The 24,280-nt window shown below is 35.2% G+C and overlaps 1 protein-coding gene across 4 annotated transcripts in view; it reads left to right on the top strand.

Annotated features, from left to right (window-relative positions):
- COL21A1 (collagen type XXI alpha 1 chain) overlaps window positions 1–24,280 on the top strand; it is a 210,861-nt gene that overhangs the window by 83,437 nt on the left and 103,144 nt on the right. For all 4 annotated transcript variants that reach the window (XM_086707105.1, XM_086707102.1, XM_086707101.1 and 1 more), the window contains 4 exons: window positions 741–866; window positions 4,196–4,747; window positions 21,480–21,648; window positions 21,758–21,974. In XM_086707105.1, the coding sequence (XP_086563231.1) occupies window positions 779–866; window positions 4,196–4,747; window positions 21,480–21,648; window positions 21,758–21,974 (1,026 nt within the window). In that variant the 5' untranslated portion in view covers window positions 741–778. The remainder of the gene's footprint in view (window positions 1–740; window positions 867–4,195; window positions 4,748–21,479; window positions 21,649–21,757; window positions 21,975–24,280) is intronic.

The following is a 24,280-nucleotide window of genomic DNA, read 5'->3' as shown; positions in this document are numbered from 1 at the left end:
TTAGAAGACGTATTAAGGTCATATAACTGAGTGTTTATGAATCAAATAAAATAGCTCTTAATGCTCAAAAAAATTAAAATCCGCTCGCTTTATTATGTAAATATTTTTTACCAGATGCCCTTTAAGTGTTTCTTAAATGCAAATCCATTTTTAAAAGAAAAATGTTTGCTCCCAGTGAGATAATACAAAGAATGTGTTAAGGCTCTACAGGCTATGCTGGAAGGAGGAATTCTAGTAAATATTTTGAGCAAAGCCCAAAGTTTTAGAAAAGTTTATACCTTTTCAAGATAGTTATGAATTAAAAGACTTACAGTTTTCCTCAGCTCCTATTCATTGTCCTGTTGCATAACATATTTAGAATATGGTTATTTCTGGGGCGCCTGGGTGGCTCAGTGAGTTAAGCATCAGACTTCAGCTCAGGTCATGATCTAGCAGTTCACGAGTTCAAGCCCCACGTCAGATTCTGTGTTGAGAGTTTGGAACCTGGAGCCTGCTTCGGATTCTGTGTCTCCCTCTCTCTCTCTCTGCCCCTTCCCTGCTCATGTTCTCTCTCTAAAAAATAAATAAACATTAAAAAATATGGCTATTTTGGACATGTAAATTATTCTAAGGTTACTAAAAACTGTACTCCAGCTGGATATTACAATGAAAAAATCTAGACTTATAATAATGACTAGCTATTTGTCTTTATTTTTCTAATATAGTTAACTTTCCTTTTTTCTCTCTCTCTCTCTTTTTAGGAATCCTAAAACCAAAATATTAGAACGAAAGAAGAAACATGGCTCACCATAATATGTTTTTTTGGATAGTTTCGGTCCTGCTTCTTCAGAATTCTGTATTAGCTGAAGATGGGGAAATAAGATCAAGTAAGAACTATCAGCATTTTTGTTATCAACAAATCGATTGTAGAAATCAAATTAGTGGAGTTCAAGCAATTCTTTTAAGGACCTTATTCTTATTGTGTTTAATGTTGTAATGCCCTAAAATAAAATGAATTGCTGTGTTACGTATTAACTGAGAGGAAAAACTCCTATCAGAGGTAATTTTGAGAAAATTCTGTGGTAATTGTTTATTTTACCCATCAGGCTTTGGAATAAATGGTCTCATATTGAGTTCATGCTCAGCCATTTATGAGGTTAGTGATGTGAAGATGAAGTATCTACCTCATAGGATGATTATCAGGACCATCCTATGAAGTTACCTTATAGAGATAATGAGATAATCCACTTAAACAGGATAATGCATTTTAATGGCTTAGCACAGTGACATCTGAGTAAATGATTATTATTCTGATTGCCTGTAGGAGAGCTTGCATTAGAGAAGGAGGGTTATATTAATCGCTGTTCTGCTACCCAGGCCATTATTTATAGATATCATGCTTTAAAAAAAAAAAAAAAAACTTTGCTTATAATCATATTTGAAAACTTGTAGACACCCTACTGTAAATTAATTATGGTTTCTCTAACACTTAAATCATATGGTTTGACAACTTGCTAAAAATGTATTAAAACAATAATAAATTTAATGTTTATATAACGCTTTTATAGGTTTATCAACCCAAGCACTATAGAAGGTAGATATGCTTTGGTTTTTTGGGTGGGAAAAGAGATTCAGCAAAATTTAAGGGGCTTACCTAATGTCACAGAGCTGATTAGTGCCATAACTAGTATTAGAACTATGCCTTTGCTCTTTAGTCCATTTTTTTTTCCCCCGGTGACACTGGTAATTCATCTCTCTAAGGAAGAAGTCTCTTGGAGTGGTATTTTGCCTAGCTTTTATAAACGGTAATACTTGCTTTCGTACCCATGTTCTTGGCTCACCTGGCAGTTGTGAAATATATGCTCCGTGGCTCTGGAAAGGGGTATGAAGGGCCAAGAACAACCTGGTTAGAGTTTATAAATACTGAATCAAGTGGCACACAAACACTAGCAGGTCTAGACAATGAGTCTCATAGCATTGAGGAAGGACAACTCTAAAGAACTCTGTAAACATAACTTGCCTGTCCTTTTGTGTCTCGAATGAAAGCAGATGTCTGTAATCCCAGTCCAGCTTCCAAAAAACCCCAGAAGAATTGCATTCCCTTGGGTTAGAAAATTCGCCTCTGGGGCAGAATTCCATTTCTGCTGTCCCTAACCTGAACCCTGGCTGTGGTTACCATGGCAGAGGATGTTGGAATAGAGTCCCTCAGGCTTTTTTGGACTTCCCCACCACCTTAAGAGTGGCATCATAATCATGGTTACAGTTTTGAGATAAATCTATGTTTTGGCATTGAAAAAAGTTTTTGGGAGGGGGGAAGTAATTTCTTGACTGCATGTTCACCTGACAATAGTGTTTCTTTTTGCTGGTTACTGTGTTGGGTGAGTTAATTTTAAAATTGAGGCATCTTCCTGTGAGCCCTGTCATCATCCTAGATATGGAAGTAGACAAAGATGAGGAAAAGAATGGAAAGGAAAGCAGAGAGAGATTGATTGATTGATTGATTGATTGATTGACTTTACTCCTAAGGAGATATGAAAATGCAAATACTAATTGTCAGTAAACATTGCTTTTTCCTTCACAACTGTCCTTTGCAATTGTGATATCTCATTTGCAGTGTCTATGGAAAATAAACCATTATAACTTTAAATTGGGCATCTGATCACTACTTAAGGGAGACCATTGATTGGAGTAAAAACACAAGACTTGCAACAAAATTTGTTGTCGTATTACCTTGACTCATCTCATTCTCTTCCAACTTACCATCTCCAGGGATATGTGACCTTTATCATATGGGCCATAAACAGTAGTATTTTTGTTGCTTTGCAGAAGTGAGAGAAAGAGAAAGCAAGTATGGCTGTTCAGCATGCTCTGTTTCCATTTCAAACTATTGGAATTACTCAAATGAACCAGTTTGTCCTTTGGGCAGTGTTTGACTCTTATCTCTGGGCCTTGGCACTTGCTGTCCTCTCTTACTAGGAGGTCCTCCTCTTCACCTGGCTACAGCTCTCCTTTCAGACCTCAGACTCCCGGTCAGCTTTCCCACAAAATCTACCCTGGTTTTCCACAGTTATGTTGCTACCCCCTCCTAAATGTTCTCAGAATACTTTGTACTTTCCCTAAGCAGCCAGTTGTCTGTCTTACTAGACTTTGATATCTATTTGAGATATCTTATGTATCTTTGAAGCTGGTACCTAGCAGGATATCAAGCACAGAGTAGGTATTTAATATATATAGACTGAAAGAATGAAATAGGGTTGGAGGCATGTTGTGCGGTGTGGAAAAGACCAGTAAGATTTTTTCCCCCACAACTGCTTAGAACTTGTCTAAGTGTAACTTAAACCAACGGTAGTTTTTTATTTTCCTTAATAGAAATGTAAGGTGTGCTGATCACATGTGTTTCCTGGCATCTTGAAACGAGAATCCTTATCGCTCTGGAGAAATAAATAGCTTTATACTTTTGAACATAGATTCGCTTAGCACAAGTATATTATTGGCTGACAATGAGATATTGGACCTGCATTGGTGATCTCAGTTCATTAAGCTTTTATTAACTATATTAAAGAATATGGATCTTTTTTGACTAGGTGAATCCTGAAGTTGGCAGAAAGTTTCTTTTTAAATTTCTTTCCCTTATTCGTTGGTTTATTTTATTATTGTAAATACGTCAGGTTATCAGTAAACGAACCATATTTCATTGATAACTTAATGCTACTAGTGTATAGCTGAAAATAATTTATTTGTTTATTTTTGTGTTTTCATTTATTGGGTGGGGAAATAGAATAAAATGGTGCTTTATGGTAATACCTGCCCCTACAAAGAGATATCTAGATATCATGTCATATACATCATGTCTTTTTTATTCCCTACTTTTAAAGCTCAGTCATTAATCCTTAAATTAAGATAAAAGAATTAAAAATGTCAACAAAAATAATAGCCCTCAGAAAGAATTTTCATGAGCTAGGCGGTATATCTTATTTAATCCCACATAGCTCCAGTGAACTGGTTACTTTAAAAAAATTTTAAGCTTTATTGAGGTATAATGGACATAGGAAATAGTAAGATATTTGAAGTGTACCTCATGGTGATTTGATATACATGTATGTTGTGAAAGGATCTCCCTCCCCCAGTTGGTTACTTAAAAATCATGCAGTAAAAACTGCCTATGCTTTTCTTTTTATATAGCAAATGTGCTCTGATGGTTTTCTTTTTCACTTAGGTTGTCGTACGGCTCCAACAGATTTAGTTTTCATCTTAGATGGCTCTTACAGTGTTGGTCCAGAAAACTTTGAAATAGTGAAAAAATGGCTTGTCAATATCACAAAAAATTTTGACATAGGACCAAAGTTTATTCAGGTTGGAGTGGTCCAGTATAGTGACTATCCTGTATTGGAAATTCCCCTTGGAAGCCACAATTCAGGAGAGAACTTGATGGCCGCAATGGACTCCATACACTACCTGGGTGGAAACACAAGGACTGGAAAGGCCATCCAGTTTGCTCTTGATTACCTTTTTGCCAAGTCCTCACGGTTTCTGACGAAGATAGCAGTGGTACTTACGGATGGTAAATCTCAAGATGAAGTTAAGGATGCAGCAGAAGCAGCAAGAGACAGTAAAATCACTTTATTTGCTATTGGTGTTGGCTCAGAAACAGAGGATGCAGAACTTAGAGCTATCGCCAATAAGCCTTCATCTACTTACGTGTTTTATGTGGAAGACTATATTGCAATATCCAAAATAAGGGAAGTGATGAAGCAGAAACTTTGTGAAGGTAAGCCTTAATAGAATCTGGAAACAATTAATAATTGCATTTTCTAACATTTTAGTATAACCTGTGCTTATTATACCAGTGTAGTTATATTTAATGTCAAATTATCTATGATGTTAGAACTGAAATGAACACTTAGTTTTGTGTTTCATTTATTCTGGATAAAATTACTTGAAAAAAATCTACAGTTGGAAAATGTCATACTTTGTTATATTTGTTGCTTTTTCTTTTTGATCACAATATGTGTGTTGTAGAGATGGTAGAAATAAAGACACATAAACAATATGAAGAGGGGTGCCTGGGTAGCTCAGTTGTTAAACATTCATCTCAGGCTCAGGTCATGATCTCACGATTTGTGGGTGCAAGCCCCACATGAGGCTCTGCACTGACAGTGTGGAGCCTGCCTGGGATTCTCGCTCTCTCCTTCTCTCTCTGCCCCTCCCCCAGTTCACGCTCTCGCGCTCTCTCTCTCTCTCTCTCTCTCAAAATAAACTAAAAAAAATATGAATCCATGTGGGGTGCCTGGGTGGCTCAGTTGGTTAAGTGTCTGACTCTCGATTTTAGCTCAGGTCATGATCTCATGGTTCATGAGATGGAATCTGCATCTGGCTCTGTGCTGACACTGCAGAGCCTGCTTGGGATTCTCTCCCTTTCTCTCTCTGCTTGTCCCCAGCTCTCTCTAAGTAAATAAATGAACCTTAAAAAAAAAAAAAAAAAAAAGATCAAGAATATGTATAAATCACACATGATCATTATTACTCCTGTTAATGAGTTTTTGTCTTTTTCATTCCAGTCTTTCTCTTTTATTTCAGCGTGTCTGAGAATTTATTCATGTGCCTAAATGAGAATAATATTGTATATATTATTTCATACTCTATTTTCTTATTATTTTATATTCTATTACTGTGTGTATAATTTTCATCCTCTATTAATGTGAAAGCAGACAATCTCAGTCTCCTAAGATAATTTATTGAATAATTTTTCTATTTTTGCATGGTTAGTTTTTTTTTTTAAGTTTTTATTTAAATTCTAGTTAGCTAACATAACAGTGTAATATTAGTTCCAGGTGTAAAATTTAGTGATTCACCACTTACGTACAATACCTAGTGCTTATCACAACAAGTGCCCTCCTTAATACCCATCACCCATTTAGCTCATCTCCCCACCCACCTCCCTCCAGTAACCATCAGTTTATTCTCTACAGGTAAGAGTCTGTTTCTTGGTTTGCCTCTCTGTTCCTCCTGTATTCATCTGTTTTGTTAAATTCCACATATGAGTGGAATCGTATGGTATTTGTCTTTCTCTGACTTATTTCACTTAGCATATACACTCTAGCTCCATCCGTGTTGTTGCAAATGGCAAGAGTTCATTCTTTTCTGATGGCTGAGTAATGTTCCATTGTATGTATGTATGTGTATATGTCTGTGTATATGGGTAAAGAAGATACATCTTCTTTACCCACTCATCAGTTGATGGTGTTTAGTTCATTTCTAAGTTTTTCTACTATAAATAACAGTGAATATTCTTGTACAGAATTCTGAATGAGAATCTCTCATTTCTTCCAAAAACAAAGGTCAAATTACTAATATTATTAAAGCTCTGGAAAAATGTTAAAAATTGCACTTGAGAGAGACTTAAATTTCTATAGTTAGTGAGAGAACATTTGAAAATATAGTACTTATCAGTCAGTTATTTTTATATCATTCCGTGAAATCTAACTTTGTGTTTATGATAACTCCGTGGAAATGGAAAAGTTTGTATTTTTAGTAAATATTAATGCTATTAGGATATACACATGCTTCTGTTCATATTACTTAGGGGGAAAGTAATTTGTATTTTTTATTTTTAATATTATAGTCACTTAATATAAAATATACCTAAAAATAATATTTGTGTAATATGGAAAGGCTTTTTTGCCCCCAGTTTACCTACAAAATCTTCAAAAATAGGTTGGTTAACATTTCATAGAAATATTTCTAGGGGCGCCTGGGTGGCTTGGTCGGTTAAGCGTCCGACTTCAGCTCAGGTCATGATCTCATGGTCCGTGAGTTCGAGCCCCGCGTCGGGCTCTGTGTTGACAGCTCAGAGCCTGGAGCCTGTTTCAGATTCTGTGTCTCCCTCTCTCTGACCCTCCGCCGTTCATGCTCTGTCTCTCTCTGTCTCAAAAATAAATAAACGTTAAAACAAAATTTTAGAAATATTTCTAAATGATTGTGGCTTAGAAAAAGTTTCATTTCTCTTTTTTCTTCAAATTTGTTTTGGGTATATAGTACAGAAAAAACATTTAATCATTTTTTTTTATATTATTTAAGAAGGTATAGAAATTAAGCATTTTATTTAATCAAACTTTTAAAAAGGTACTGTATCACGTAGAAAAGGTCATCACAGGTTTTTTTTTTAATGTCTCTAACAGTTAGACTGTGTTGACTTTTGTCATCTTGAACAGAACAGAGGGGTGTAGATTTGTTTCCCAGTTGTATTGAGAAATAATTTGACATACATAGATGTTAGAATTAGAATGCCTTGTCATATTAGAATTAGAATTCTGTGGTTTTGAAACTAGGTATATATTATTATTAAAATAGACTTTTCATGGTGATATTTTACTATTTTGTATCCTAAAATAAAATTTGATTAAATATGTATTTGTACTACTTCAGAGATTTTTTGTAGATAGGTATTTTGGTAAATGTATTCTATTTAAAAAATTCTAATTACACATGAAAGAGTAGCTGTGCTTAAAAGGGGTAAAAAATTCTTTTTACAGACTGGAAATGTCCAGTCTGTAAAAAAAAATTAAATTGGAAATCTTGCCAAAAATCTCTTCATGCACACTCAAAGAAAGAATGTAAGTAATGTCTGTGTCTATTCAGTTCACAAACATGCTGTACAATAGCCATCTTTGAAAATGTGGTTTTTTGAAATTGTACTTAGAGCAGTATATGAGCTTCTTTGAACTTGACTTTTTAATAACTGTATTAAAGTATGATTAATGCATTGCTGTAATCATGTAATTTGTATTTGAATCATTTGACAGTTTCCTTTTTTTTGACAAATGGTTAAATTTTACCTTGAGGTGCTTATCATATAGGATTATCATTTCCTAATATTGTTCACCTTTATACTCTTGCTGTGATTTGATCCACATTGAGCAAAATATTATTCACCTCTTTGTTCTCACATGGATTATTTCTTCTTCCTGGACTACCATTTCCCTGAAGGTGCATTCTGCAATATATTCTGAAGGTGCAATCTTTTTATAATGGGCAATGATTTCTTTCTTTATCTGAGAGTCTAATTTTTTTCTTTTTTTCCTATTCTTTTTTTATTGTTGTAAAAAACCAATAAGATCTAATCTCTTAAACATTGTAAGTGTATCCTACAGTATTGTTAACTACAAGCACAGTGTCATACTGTAGATGTCTAGAACTTTTTCATATTTCGTGACTGAAACTTTGTGCCCATTGAACAGCCACTCCCCATTTCCTTCTTCCTCCCACTCTGGCAGCCCACCATTATACTTTCTGTTGTAAGGAGTTTGACTCCTTTAGATATTTCATAAAGGTGGAATTATTCCATGTTTGTTCTTCTGTGTCTGGCTTTTGGGATTTTGATAGAGATGCATCACTTTGGGTGATAGGGAAATTTTTACAATATTAAGTTTTCCAATCTGTGAACGTGAGATGTTTCTATTGTTGGTGATTTCTTCAATTTCTTGTAGCAGTGTTTTGTCATTTTCAGCATTCAAGTCTTTCACCTCCTTAGTTAAGTTTATTCATTAGTATTTGATTACTTTTGCTTCTCTGCTAGTACTTTCAATATTAAGTTGAATAGAAGTGGCAAGAGTGGGCATCCTTGTCTTGTTCCTGATCTTTTTTTTTTTTCCATTTGAAATTTATTTTATTTTTTTTCAATATATGAAATTTATTGTCCAATTGGTTTCCATACAACACCCAGTGCTCATCCCAAAAGGTGCCCTCCTCAATACCCATCACCCACCCTCCCCTCCCTCCCACCCCCCATCAACCCTCAGTTTGTTCTCAGTTTTTAAGAGTCTCTTATGCTTTAGCTCTCTCCCACTCTAACCTCTTTTGTCTTGTTCCTGATCTTAAGGGAAGAACTTTTAGTTTTTCACCATTGATTATGATGTTAACGGTGGGCTTTTCATATATGACCTTTATTATGTTGAGGTAAATTCCTTCTTTTTTTATTTTGTATTTTATTTTATTTTATTTATTTTTTTTTCAACGTTTATTTATTTTTGGGACAGAGAGAGACAGAGCATGAACGGGGAAGGGGCAGAGAGAGAGGGAGACACAGAATCGGAAACAGGCTCCAGGCTCTGAGCCATCAGCCCAGAGCCTGACGCGGGGCTCGAACTCACGGACCGCGAGATCGTGACCTGGCTGAAGTCGGACGCTTAACCGACTGCGCCACCCAGGCGCCCCATTTTGTATTTTATTTTTGAGAGAGAGAGAGACAGTGTGAGCACGGGAGGGACAGAGAGAGAGGGAGAGAGAGAGAATCCCAAGCAGACTCTGCTCTGTCAGCACAGAACCTGATGCAGGGCTCCATCTCACCAAACTGTGAGATCATGACCTGACCAGAAACTAAGAGTCAGATGCATAACTGACTGAGCCACCCAGGCGCCCTGGTAAATTGCTTCTTAATTTGATGAGAGTTTTTGTCACGAAAGAAGGGTGAATTTTGTCAGATGTTTTTTTCTGCATATATTGAGATGATCACGTAACTTTTATGCTTTATTAATGCAGTGTATCACATTAATTTCTTAGGTTAAATCATTTTTGCATCTCAAGGATGCTGTTGAATTCATTTTGTTAGTATTTTGTGTAGGATTTTTGCATCTGTATTCATGAGGAATATGGACCTTTAGTTTCCTTGTAGTGTCTTTATCTGGCTTTTGTATCTGGGCAATGCTGGCCTCATTAAAAAAAAAGAAAAGTTTAGAAGTATTTCCTCCTCTTCAGTTTTTCTAAGAGTTTGAGACGGATTGGCATTAATTCCTTAAGTGTTTGTTTGAATTCACCAGTGAAGACACCTGGTCCTGGGCTTTTCTTTTTGGAAGATTTTTGATTACTGATTCAATATCCTGACTAGTTACAAGTCTGTTTCTGCTCTAATCTTAATTATTTTAAAGATTATTAAAATAGATTATTTCCTTCCTCCTCTTAATTTTGGGCTTAGTTCTTCTAGTTTTTTGATGAATAAAGTTAGGTTGTTTATTTGAGATCTTTATTCCTTTCTAATGTATATTTTTATCACTATAAATTTCCTTCTTAGTACTGATTTTGCCACATCTCAAAAGTTTTGGTATGTTGTATTTTAGTTATTGTTTGTCTCAAGATATTTTCTAATTTCTTTTTTGATTCGTTTTTTGACTCAGCATGTTGTTTAATTTCCACGTATATGTGAATTTTCCATTTTTCCTCCTATCATTAATTTCTAGTTTTTATTCTGTTGTGATTGGAGGATGTACTTGGTATGATTTCGGTCTTCTTAAATTTGTTAAGACATTTTTTGACCTAACATGTGATCTGTTTTGGAGAATGTTTCATTTGCACTTGAGAAGAATGTGTATTCTGCTGATATGTGGTGGAATGTTCAGTATATGTCTGTTAGCTCCTTTTGGTCTATAGTATTGTTCAAGTCCTGTGTTCCCTTTTCAATCTTCTGTCTGGATGTTGTGTTTATTATTGGAAGTGGCCTATTGAAATCCTTATGACTGTGTTTTCTGTGTCTATTATTTTTCTCTTCAGTTCTGCCAGCGTTTGCTTTAGATACTTGGGTGGCATGATATTGGGTGCCTATATATTTGTAATTGTTATGTCTTGTTGGTGAATTGACTCCTTTATCATTATATCATGTCCTTCTTTGTGTCATTTGAATTTTCAACTTAAAGTCCGTTTTGTCTAAGTATTGCCACCTTTGCTGTATTTTGGTTACTATTTGCACAGAGTATCTTTTTCCATCCCTATACTTTTAGCTTGTGTGTCTCCACAGTCCTAAAGTATATGTCTTATAGACAGTATATAATTGGATCTTGTTTTTTTCCATTCAGCAATTTATTTCAGAATTTAATCCATTTACATCTGAAATAGCAAGAGGGAAAGATTTAAGATCACCATTTTGTTAATTGTTTTCAGTCATATGTTTTTTGGTACCTTCTTTTTTTTCTTTCTGTCTTTGTCTTTCGTTGACTTTTTTTTTTTTTTTTTTTTGGTAGTGACATATTTTGATGTTTTTCTTATTTTTTTAATGTATCTTGTATAGGTATTTCCTTTGTGGTTACCATGGGGCTTATGTAAAATATGTAGTTATAGCAATCTATTTTAAGCTGATAACTTATTAACTTAATTTCATTCACATATACTCCACATTTTTGCTTCTCCCTGCCCCCCTCACACTTTGTCATTGGTGTTATAAATTACAACATCTTATATTGATGTGTGTGTGTGTGTGTGTGTGTGTATGTATACTGTATTAGCATATTTTTACAGTTACGGTTATTGTTTATACTTTTCTTAAACTTCTATTTCAGAGTTAAAAGAGGCTTACATACCACTGTTACAGTATTATGGTATTCTGAATTTGTCTATATATTTACTTTAACCAGTGAGTTTTATATTTTGCAATGCTTTTGTGTTGTTTAATGTTTTTAAATTTCAACTTAAAGGACTTTCTTAATATTTCTTATAATGTCGATCTGGTGGTGATGAACTCCCTCAGGCTTTTTTTAATCTGGGAAGTTGTTTATTTCCCTTGTGTTTTTGAAGAACATTTTTGCCAGATATAGTATTTGCATTTGGCAGTATTTTTCTTTAAGCAAACACTTTGAGCATATCATCCCATTCCTTTGTGGCCGGAAAGTTTTCTACTGACAAATCTGCCGATAGTCATGGGGTGGGGGGGCTACCCTTGTATATAACAAGTTGCTTCTCATGCTGCTTTCTAAATTCTCTCTCTCTCTCTCTCTTTTGACAATTTGATTATAATATGTCTTGATGTGGATTTCTTTGAGTTCTTAAATTTGGATGTACATTTCATTTCCTATATTTGAGAAGTTTTTGGTTATTACTTTAACTAAATCCTATCTCTTTCTCTCCTGAAACTCCCATAACGTGTATTTGGTATATTTAATGGTGTCCCAGAAGTCATTTAGGCTTTCTTCATTCTTTCTCAATCTTTTAAATTTTTGTTCCTCTGCCCCAATAGTTTCAAATGACCCATCCTTAAGTTTTCTGATTCTTTTTGTCTGCTTGGTCAAGTCTGATTTGGAGCCTCTCCAGTTCTTTTTTTTTTTTTTTCCCCCCTGTTCAATTACTGCTTTCTTCAGCTTTAAGATTTCTTTTTGGTTCTCCTTTATATTTTATATCTCTGTTGGTATTCTCATTTTGTTTATGCCATCATTTTTGTTGAGCTCATAGGGCATCTTTATGATGATTGTTTTGAATTCTTTGTCAGATAATACACCTCCGTTTCTTTAGGGTTGCTTCTGGAGAGTTATTCTATTCCTTTGATAGGATCATGTTTCCCTGTTTCTTTGTGTATCTTACAGCTTTGTTTTGGGATCCACACATTTAAAAAAAATAGTCATCCCTGTCAATCTTTACCAGTTGTCTTTGTACAGGGGAAGTCCCTCATCAGTTAGTTTGTCTAGAGGTTTGAGGGAATCTCTGAAGCCTTTTTATGGAGGGATGCCATTTCTTTGGGATAGAGTGAGCAATTTCTTAATTAGAGAGGCTTGTTATTTTTTCCCCAGGAGCTCATAATCTCTCACTCCCTTTACTATTTGTTTGTACCTCTTTAAGTTTTCTAGTTCTGTAACCATAAGCTTCCCCACCTTGTTCCCAGTGGGCACTAGGCATCCAAAGTGTTTTGGTTCCCTGTCATCATGCTTAGGCAAGAGCAGTATCATTTCCTCAGGTAGCCCTTGGAAAAGCTAGAGTGCTGGATACATGCTCTACTATTTTCTCTTTCTCCGGAGGGAGAAGATTCCAGTTGTATGTTTCTCTTGATCATGCTGAGCCATGCTAGCCACAAAAAGCTCCCTCCTCCAACCTGCAACTGACTCTTCTTTGTTTTCAGCAGTTTCCAGGCATCTAATTGATTCTGGTTCCGTCAGTGCTCTAAATGAGGTGAGACTAAAACTTGTCTCTTGGGAAGCCCCCTGGAAGCATGCTTCACTCTTCTTTTTTCCACCCAAGGACAATATAAGCTAGGGCTTTCTCTCCTGGCACTTACTTGTACAGGCTTGGGGGAGGGAATGTTGTGGGTACAGTTAATTACTCATATTACTTGTTTCAATGAGGCTGTTCTTAGCTTTGTGTTCACTTGGGATATTTCAACTTCGCAACCCAAATACGGAGTTTTCATAAAGGTATTTTTGTCTGTATATTATTGTTAAATCAGTGTGTCATTGGGGGAATGTGGGCTGGGACTTCCTATTCTTCCATCTTGCTGACATCACTCTTCTGTTTCTTTGAGTAAATCAGGTTCCTTATGTGTCTTTAAGAGCATCCAGCAGCCTGTGGCTTGAATTACTTGGTTTTAGGACCCATGTTTTAATTTAGGTATGTTGAGCTTGACTATGTACAGGTTCAGGTAAAGAATAGCCTCTGAAAAACTACTTGTGTATTCTTACTGTTCTGTTTCCTGCCATCTTGTCTTTTGGATGATGCAGGAAATTTATTTTTTAAGAGAGTATATTATGTTGACTTGCTCAAATGGGGCCAAAGGCCAGATGTCAGAAGATAATTAACTATGCATCTTAAGCCTTATCTTCTTTGAGTGAGTCAGTGAGAAAGAGAGACAGATAGACAGAAAGAGAGGGCGAGTGCCTGCTTGAGTGGAACTTTGGTATCTTACATGCGATAAAACTTAGAGGCTCTTTTTCTGCCAGTGCTTTCTACCATAATAAAGTTTAACTTGGAATGATGTTTAGGACTTCTGAATTTCTTTTCCTCCCATCAAAAGCTGCTCATACTTTGTATAACTGCTCTTTGCTTAGAGATTGTTGGATCTAATTCAAGCCTTACAGCGCTTTGTAATAGTGGCCTAGTGCATTGCCTTATCCTACTTCTATAATTCTACCTGTATTTCATTAGAAGTCACAAAGGGTAAGGATACATATATCAACAATCATGGCCAGGACAACTGAGATATTTTTGGAGGTGGCCAGTATTTTAGCTTTCACGATTTTATTTTATTTTATTTTATTTTTTTTTTTTTCCAACGTTTATTTATTTTTGGGACAGAGAGAGACAGAGCATGAATGGGGGAGGGGCAGAGAGAGAGGGGGAGACACAGAATCTGAAACAGGCTCCAGGCTCTGAGCCATCAGCCCAGAGCCCGACGCGGGGCTCGAACTCACGGACCGCGAGATCGTGACCTGGCTGAAGTCGGACGCTTAACCGACTGCGCCACCCAGGCGCCCCAACTTTCACGATTTTATAACATGTATGTGATTAACTTCTCTGCTCTCTTATAAAACTGACTGACTTACATTCTTCCTCTTTACTATTGGTATACATATAGTCATATAGTATGAATTTCTGACCACTGAAGTTGGGCAGGAAGAAATGGGGGATGGGAGGTGGGATAAAGTTTCATGGATAGGAAAGGATTGAGTATAATATTCCATAAAATCTCAACAAACATCAGGGGAATCACTTTGTATTCTATCTGTAGATTGAAAGGATTTGAATCTAATCTGAGTTGAAGGGAACTTACATTGTGAGGGACTTAGGGTATATCCCAAAATAAGAATTTTCCATTTAATTAGAGAGGCAAGAGCTATGTTTGCTACAAATAAAGAAACACAGTAAGCTTATAGTTTACGTGAGAAGTGTTATTTGATTATTCATTGGAAAAGTAGAACGATTATGGCATGATTTAGAAAATAGACAAATTATGGCATACAGATCTTGCTGTTAGTGTTTATGATTAGATCTAGATGCAGTTGTATGAGTTAATTATGACTAGGAAAGGAATGAAAGGCAAAATATTCAGAATAATTTTCATTAGGAGTGTTTAAAGCTGTACAGATAGTCCATTCTCCCCCTCTTTTCTCTCTTTGAAATATCATGTATAATCTCTGTCCCCTAATTATGTATTTCATTTTCATAACACCTCCATCCTTTTAAAGTAGCAGCAGACATGCTGGTAGAGACAAAAAATTGGTACAACAACTTGGGAAAAGCTTGTGGCATCGTCTGCTAGAGTAAAGCATATAGATCCCCTATGAAACAACAGTTCTACTCCCAGATATATGACGACGAGAAATAAGTTCATATATTTACCAAAAAGCATCTGCAAGAATGTCCATAACAGCTTTATTAAAAATAGTCAAAAACTGTAAACAACTCAAATGATTGCCCACAAAAATGTGGATCAATACATCATAATACACTATAATTCATACAGTGGCATACTACACAGCAACAAAAAAAGAACAATTCACTGTTAGGTGCAACAACATGGATAATCCCACAGATGTTTGTTGAGCAAGCAAAGCCAAGTAAAAGAGTATACTCTATGGTTTATTTATATTAAGTTCAAGAATGGACAAAACTAATCAATGATAGAAATCCTAACAGTGGTGGCCTCCGGTCATGGTGGTTATTGTCTGTGAAGGAACATGAGGTAACTTTCTATGGTGTTAGATGTGTTCTTTGTCTTGTCTGGGTACTAGTTATATAAGCATGTAAATATGTGCGGGTTGATGTGCAGTTGAAATTAGGGCATTTTATTGAATGTAGATTGTACCTTAATAAAAACATTTTTAAAAACTCCATACAGTGTCTGTTAAAGTAAAGCACTGTCTGCTGATTTTTTTTCTATAGACCTGAGGCTGTATGATTATATGGTGCTCCAGCCCAGTCTTTGGAGTCAAACTCAGGTCTAGGTTTTATTCCTAACTTTGTCAACATCACTTTCTTGAAGTGTGATCTTGAGTTAAGTAACGACTCTAACTTTGGTGATAAAGGTCATGTTTTATGAACATTAATATCCATGTATAGGAGGAACATTAGGGACATATTAAGATGGTTAAGGAAAAAAAAGCAATGGTGTGTATGTTAAAATGATACATAACTGCAATATCTTACAAAAGCTCTGCCAAATTAAAAATGAAACAAGGAGTAAAGAATGAGGTAAAGGAATTATACACATACTATTGTCTGGGTGTGTAAAGGCAAAACACATTACCCTTTCTCCATCTATAGTATTCAAGTAGGAATAACCAAGAAAATTAATTACATTACATAATCAGTGCTTTTACAATGAAAAATGGCAAAACCAGATGAGTTATTTGTATAATTTTGTAAGACTTTAAAATTGTACTTTCTTAACTATTTATTAAGCCAAAAATGATTTTTACTTTTTGTATTTTTCTTATTGTTAAAAATAATATATTCTATGATCAGTGAGGCTACTTAATGGTGCAAAAGATTCGGACTTGTCTGGTTGGTGCACAAGTTATACTAAAGAGTAATAAGAGTCTCTTGTTCTCATTGATTTACCGCTGAAATCTGTACTTACTGTGTCCCATTGCCTGTCAGCCATGCATCTGGCAGACATCTTCCTTAGATGAGAACTGTTGACTCTAAATTAACCTAGATTTCAAGGCAGTGGGATTACTTGATGGTGAAGGAGAATGAAATTATTCAGTCTGTAATGAGAAAAGAAATTGTGTGATGATGGGGCTACCTTCTTTCTTATTTAATCTTTGGTAAGAGGCTCTGTGCTTCCATAATTTATTTTGATTTTGTGATTTTGTTATATTATTATTTGCTATTATATTACTATGTTATATTAATTAATTATTAATTATTAATATAATTAATATATTCTATTATTATATTTTTAATATGTGATTTAGTACCTTTCTTATTTAATCTTTGGTAAGAGGCTCTGTGCTTCCATAATTTATTTTGATTTTGTGATTTTGTTATATTATTATTTGCTATTATATTACTATGTTATATTAATTAATTATTAATTATTAATATAATTAATATATTCTATTATTATATTTTTAATATGTGATTTAGTACCTTGGTACTAAATTGAAACAATGGTGACTGTACTTTCTTTTAATGAACCTGTGCATGATATTAAAGTACATGATATAATAGACATTCAGAAAGGCAAATGTATTAAATTGCCTCTGAATACCATTGAGGGGTGTGTATCAATTGGACATATACTCATGTTTGCCTTATCATGAAAACCAAGTTCAATCCGGGAAGTCTTAAGAAGTTGGCTTGCACAGATCTGCACCAGAGGCCCCAAAGGCAACTCTATTTTATTGGACTATCAGGTGTGGATCAGCAAAATTACTTTGGGTTTCTGACCACAGATCTTGATAGAATTCCTTTGTTCTGAATAAAATATTTGACTTCTGGAGAGGGGCAACATATAAATAATGTGGCAATGTGGAATTAGATTAAATAGGCACTTAGAAAGTAGGCCAGATATATTTTGGAATAATGTATTCATTAGTGTTCCTATGATGTTAACTTATAGGTGGAAAAGTATAGCTGGAATTTGTTCTAGTTAGACTCAAGACATAGGTTTTGTGTCCTTGTCTGTGGCAGAATTTTAAATAAAACATGTTTTTATGACCTTGGTAAGACTGTATTATATTACTAAGCCCTGAGATTTAATAGAAAAGCAAATATTTTTTTCTGTGTTCTATGGATCATTTAAAAATTTTTTGATTTGAGTATAATTTTAAGGCCAGGTGTACAACATAGTGTTGGAAAAGTTTATACATTATGTTATGCTCACCACAAGTGTATCTACCATCTGCCATTATATGACACTATTAAAACATGATCAGCTATGTCTCCCACTCCCCTTTACCTGTATTGACCATCTCCCTACCTCCCTCTACTCTGGCAATCATCGATTTGTCCTCTGTAATTACAGGTCTGATTCTGTCTTTTGTCTATTTCTTCATTTTATTTTACTTAATTTTTTTAGATTCCACATGTAAGTGAAATCATATGGCATTTGTCTTTCTTTGACCTAATTCCCTTAGCATACTACTCTTTAGGTCCATCTGTGTTGTTGCAAATGGCATGATCTCATCCTTTCTTATGGCTCTGTAATATTCGTGTGTGTGTGTGTGTGTGTGTGTGTGCGTGTGCGTGTGTCACATTTTCCTTATCCATTCATCTATCAGCAGACATTTAGGTTGCTTTGATATCTTGGCTATTGTAAACAATGCTACAACAATCATAGGGATGCATCTAATCTTTTTGAATTCATATTTTTGTTTTTTGGGGGGGTAACTACCCAGTAGCAGAATTATTGGATCATATGGCATTTTGATTTTTAATTTTTTGAGTCACCTCCGTACTGTTTGACATAGTGGCTGTACCAATTTACCTTGTCCTCTACACTGTTCCTTACCAACACTTGTTATTTCTTGTCTTTTTGATTTTAGCCATTCTGACAGGTGTAAGTTGATATCTCATTGTGCTTTTGATTTGTCTTTCCCTGATGATCAGTGATCTTTTCATGTCTTTGTATGTCTTCTTTAGAAAAAAATGTCCTTTCATGTCCTTTGTCCGTTTTTTAATTGGTTTGTTTTTTGGTATTGAGTTTTATAAGTTCTGTGTAAATTTTGGATATTAACCCCTTTTATTGTATATATCATTTGCAAATATCTTCTCCCATTCTAAAGTAAAGTGGATTAAAGTTCTAAATGTAAGACTTGAAGCCACAAAATTGCCAGAAGAGAATATAGTCAGTGATATCTCTGATATCAGCTCTAGCAACATTTTTCTAGATAATTATCCCCAAAGGCAAGAGAAAGAAAAGCAAAAATAAGCCATCCAAACTGAAAAGCAGACATTGCTGGACCCTAGTGATTAAAATAAATAGAGTAATCTTTGCTCATCCCAGAAAGCATTCCTATTCTGAATACTCTGAACATATAAGTGTAAAATGAAATTGAAACTGTGTAGTTGGTATAGGAAATCATTTGTGAAGTTAGGTCTTCTGTTTTGTTTACCCTTGTTCCTGAATGCATTCCTTTAAAATAACTTGGTATGTCTAGATTGTTCTAATTACTTATTGTGGGTGTTATAACAGGCTCCCAACCGAGTCTCTCTTAGCATTTGACTTGCCTCGTATTTAGAATAAGTTCCACATTTCAGTTCTTATTTCCAGTTTCCATACTTCTCTCTAGATGTGGTTTATATACTTACGCATATATTCCTTTTTTCTACACAATGGGGGAAATTATTTCCCTAGGTTTCCGCTGAAGTTTGTGCAGAACTGTTGGTTGTTCCATACATAAAATAATTGCTCCATCTATAAAACGTAGCATTTTATGTATGGAAGCTTCTTTTACCAGTTTCCTATAACTAGGTATATATAAACATAATACTGGTATCGGAGCATCTCAACTACCTTTTTTTTCAGTTCCCATGTATTAAGATATCTTACTGTTCTCCTTACAGGTGAGCAAATTGGGAAGAAAAATTACCTTCAAGAAAATATAGTTGGTTAAATACATTTTTCCTAATAAGATGTGCTAGGTAGCAATGAAAACATGGCTGTATGGTACATTCTTGATTTCACAAGCCATGCTACACTGTTCCCCCATGAAATTGTGGGGATTACAATACAGTGCAAAGGACTTTGTTATAGCAAAAGAATGAACACAGTAATTGCTTTATCCCCTGCACTTATGGGCCATTTTGGAGTCACAAAGCACTTTCACATACATCACATTCGATCCTCAGACAATCCCTGTGAAGGAGATCATTGTTCCCACTTCACAGATGATAATCCGGAGGTTCAGGAGAGGTTAAGAGAGAGGCTTAAGTCTAAAGCTAAGGTTCTTGTTTGAAGTCTGAGATCTTTATCTAACATCTTAGAATTTCTCATTTGTAAAGCAAATCAAAGGAGTAATTCAGATCTAAATATTCTTATGATGTAATGTTTCACACATTTTCTTTCCAGCTGACCTTCTTTCTTTTGTAGTTTTAAATCAAATGCGTCTGAAATGAGGCTTCATATATTGTTCTGCATACCTCCCCCCACTGCCTGCCAAAAAAGAACCCCTGCATCATGACAGGAATTATTTAATTTGATTGATTTATGATTTAAACTCTAGAATATAGGGTTATTAGGAACACATTCCCTGCTGTTCATGTTTTCATTGGGAGTAACTTCAACTAGACTGACTCTTCTGACCTCTCTCATCCCTTTCTAGCTCCTTACCGGTGAATGAGAAAATGAGTTTTCAGATTAGTGAGTTTGTTAAACGTCACTGGTCATGGTTGGCAGTGTGCCTTCGGTTTTCTTCTCCTTGAGTCAGTGAGCCTGGGGAGCTAGTGTATTCTGGCTTCCTCTCTAGACCATGTATGAGCTTAATGGGCAGACCCTGCTTCTGAGGTGGGAGAGGGAGTAAGTGAGCTCTGCGTTGCTGGGATGGTGTGGGGGTTAATCATGGTGTGCAGTCTCATGAAGCTCACTGGATCAACGTGTTTGCCTCATTCCTGTATCTCCCCATAAGTTAGCTCCAAGCTTGCCAGAGAAAGAAGGTTGTAATTCATTGGGTCACTTCAAAACTTAAGACCCAAAGAGAAAAATGTCCCTCCTTTTCCAGGAATACTTTTTATTTTATTTCTATCAAACCTTTATTTTATTTCCAGTATTCTATGGTGTAAGTTATGACTGTATGTGTTAGGCTCATAAAATCCATCTCATTACTTTTTATTGTATTGTAAATATGATACTTTTCCCTCTTCTTAATGTTGTGTAAGAATGATTGTTTTAAAGTATGTTTAGTGGAGTTCTTGTTTTATTTTGTTAGCTGCTCTATAAAATGTAAGCAGTCATGCTCAATATGTATGTTATATGAGGACTTTGGAAGAATCTGAAAATACTGCAACATATCTACAGAACAGCTTAATTGCATTCAACCATGTAAAATTTTCCACGTAATTTTAGGTGCTGGTTTCTCAGCAAAAAGCATGCCATATTTTTTATAACATATAGACAATTGTATAATAGAAATCTTAATGATTTTTCTTAAGGAAATAGTCTTTATAAATATGATTAATGTAATAATATAGTTAATAATAGGTGAGATAATAGCCTCATTTTGAGTACTTTCATGAACAGAAAAGACCCACAGTTTTTTCCAGAGTAATAGAAACAATGTGCTTTGAACTGTGGAATTATTAACTGCTTAAACTGGAAAGAATATCAAGAACGACACCTACTTTTTTTTACCCCTCAAATGCTGTGAATGCAAGAATGGAATCTTAGAGTTCATCTCCTAGATCCAAGAAATTTAGAATTCTGCAAGGTCCTGTGACAAATTAACACCAAATACTGGATGAGAATCGTGAATGCCATTCCAGTCTTCTCCTACCCCACTGGTATCAGGTTGCTTCGTGTTCAAAATAGTGAAGTAAAAACATCAACATGGTGTTGTTCTTAAAACAGTACATTAGCAAGTGTTTCTTTTGTATTTCTGTTTTACTTTTATCCCTTTTTAGGGGGAAAAAGACTTTTGACACTTCAAATGCCAAAATCACTCCTGCATATTTTTTCAGACAATGCATTTACATCCATTTGTGTGCATATGCAGATTTTATTATTTTCTCTAATATTTCTCCTTTGACATTTTTTCTTTGTCGAAGTAATCTGTGACTAATTAACGTTTACTGCTTTTGCTTTGGATTTGTAGAATCTGTTTGTCCAACACGAATTCCAGTGGCAGCTCGCGATGAGAAAGGGTTTGATATTCTTTTAGGCTTGGGAGTAAAGAAAAAGGTTAAGAAAAGAATCCCTCTTTCACCAACAAAGATAAAAGGATATGAAGTAACATCTAAAGTTGACTTATCAGAATTCACAAGGTAAACATTATGACATTATGTGTTGATCTGACTTTTTTTTTTTTTTTTTTGGTATGTCTGTAGATATGTTGAGAATTCTTTAAGCTTATGCATATTCTTCCTTTTCTAGCAATGTTTTCCCAGAAGGTCTTCCTCCATCATATGTATTTGTCTCCACTCAGAGATTTAAGGTCAAGAAAATGTGGGATTTATGGAGAATTTTAACCATTGACGGAAGGCCACAAATAGCAGTTACCTTAAATGGTGTGGATAAAACATTACTGTTTACAACAACCAGCATAATTAATGGCTCACAGGTGGTCACCTTTGCTGACTCCCAAGTTAAGGTAAATATGCCTGGGTATGAGTATGGTGGTATTCATGGTGGTATTAGCAGGTTTGTATGTGTTTGGAGGAAGGGAGCCATAATTTTAACACGGCTGAAAAGATACTGACTTCATAATTTAATGTTGCTTTACTGAATAAAAGCAACAGATGAAGGAAATTTGTTTCTTTTTTTTAAATTTTTCAATATTTATTTATATTTGAGAGAGAGAGAGAGAGAGAGAGAGAGAGAGAGAGAGACAGAGTGTGAGCAGGGAAGGGGCAGAGAGATGGAGACAGAATCCAAAGCAGGCTCTAGGGCTCTGAGCTGTGAGACATCAGGACTGGAACTCATGAGGAGTGAGATCATGACTTGAGCCGAGGTTGGACTCTCAACCTACTGAGCCACCCAGGTGCCCTGAAGGCAAATTATTTCTTAAATGGGATTAAGGAGTGGGGCTAATTCACATTTTTTGAGTGCCTACTACTAGATGCCCTGAACGCGTAATTATAATATCCACCCAAGGAAGAAGGTATTGCTCTCATTGTACAGACAGAAAAAAAAAAATGCAGGGATATTAAACCCCACCTCAAAATAACACAGCTAGTAAGTGGTGACATCAGGAATTGAAGGTTTCAAAGTCTGGTTGGTTGTTCTTACATTACCATGTCCTACAAAATGCTGAGATCAAGACATTTGTTAGAACATCAAATACAGGTAGATAATGGGTAAAGAATTCACAATTATTGGGAGGACATTTTGTTTCCCCAGAAGGAAGCTGTATTTAATAAAATTGATAAACTAAAAATAAAAGTTTATTTTCCAAGTCAAATATGTTCGGAATACAGATGTAGTGATAAAAACAGTTATGTTTTGGTCATTATTATAATTATGGTAGTCTAACACTATATTGTATAATTTAGGAAGTGTACAAGTTTGTATATGAAATTATGCATCTGTGCAATTTCATATGGTAAGCAGATTAAATTTTTAAAAACTTTATTTTTATTAAAGGCAAATTGCTAGGTTCTGTAAGAAATCACAAATGAATAAGGCCTATTTCATACCTCGAAGGAACTTATATATAATGGAAGATTGAAGGTCTCTGATATCTAATAGGAGTACTAAGTATTAGTGGAGTGTAGAGGGAAAGGTAGATTCTAATACAAAATGTGGACAAGACTTATTAATGAGCTGCTTTTTGGATGGGACTTTGAAGAACGAATAGGATTTTGATGAAGAGAGCTAAGGATATGTAAGTCAGTGATTCAGTATTGAGTAATCATGTATAATAAAATGCAGGGTTTTTATTTAAAGGGTAGAAAGTGGTGACCCCTGCATTTGGAGTATAAGATACATGAAAGAAAGAACTAACAAGGTGTGAACTCAATTTATGGGGACCTGGAAACCATACACAGGGTTTTAGACTTCATTCAGTGGATGACAGGATTCCATCTAAAAGTCTTTAATAGGTGTGCCCTAGTCAAAGCAGCTCGCTCTCCTCCTTTTGCTTTCCCAAAGAATACTTGCATTTCTTTCCTGGAATTGGCATAGGTCCTGGGAATCCGGAAATTAATAAGATGTGGTATCTTCTCTTGATGAAATTCTAGTGAGAGAGATTAATGGTAGTAGAGGTATGAAGAATGGCCTAGAGAGAGCAGGATTAGAGATGTGTTTGAAAATTATTTAGATAAAGCAAGATATCCATGAACCTAAATGATGGTAATGAGAATGGAAAGGGAGAAGTGAATTTGAGTCAAAAGACATATTTGGTAGAACTTTGCGTCTGGTTATTATTAGAACTGAGGGGAGGGCAAGAGGTAAAGACACTTGTTGCAGTTTAGAAACTGAAGATATTATTATCTGAGGGAAACTGAAAGGAAGAAAGTTTTGGGGATAGTTCAAGTTCATTTTGCTTACACATTCTCTCAGTCTGATTGTGAAATATCCTGGTAAAATTATACTAGCCAGTATTAGAATTGTAGGTCCCATATGTAGGAATGAGGTCCAGGCTGTTGATGTAGATATGGGAGTTATTCCATCAAAGTAATAATTGTCCTGTAGAAGTGGGTAAGATAATCAAAGGGGAGAATGAAAAAGGTCAATGACAAACCTGTGGAGAATGACCTCATCAAAGGGCAGGTGAGGAAGAGGAGCCTTTGAAGAAACAGAATAAGCAAAGGGAGAAAAAGAAACGAAGATGATCAAGATGGTTTGAATCATGGAAGTTGAATGAGGATATCAAGGAAGATGGACTCGTTAAGGGTGCAAAGTTGCAATGAAGTAAATAGGATGAAGAATGGGAGAAGCCATTTGGATTCAGACATA

Source organism: Puma concolor, chromosome B2 (assembly GCF_028749965.1).
Source record: "Puma concolor isolate L17-30 chromosome B2, mPumCon1.1.hap2, whole genome shotgun sequence".
In the NCBI taxonomy this organism is placed as follows: domain Eukaryota; kingdom Metazoa; phylum Chordata; class Mammalia; order Carnivora; family Felidae; genus Puma; species Puma concolor.
Note: the sequence above shows the minus strand (reverse complement) of the source record. Positions and strands in the feature narration are given on the sequence as shown.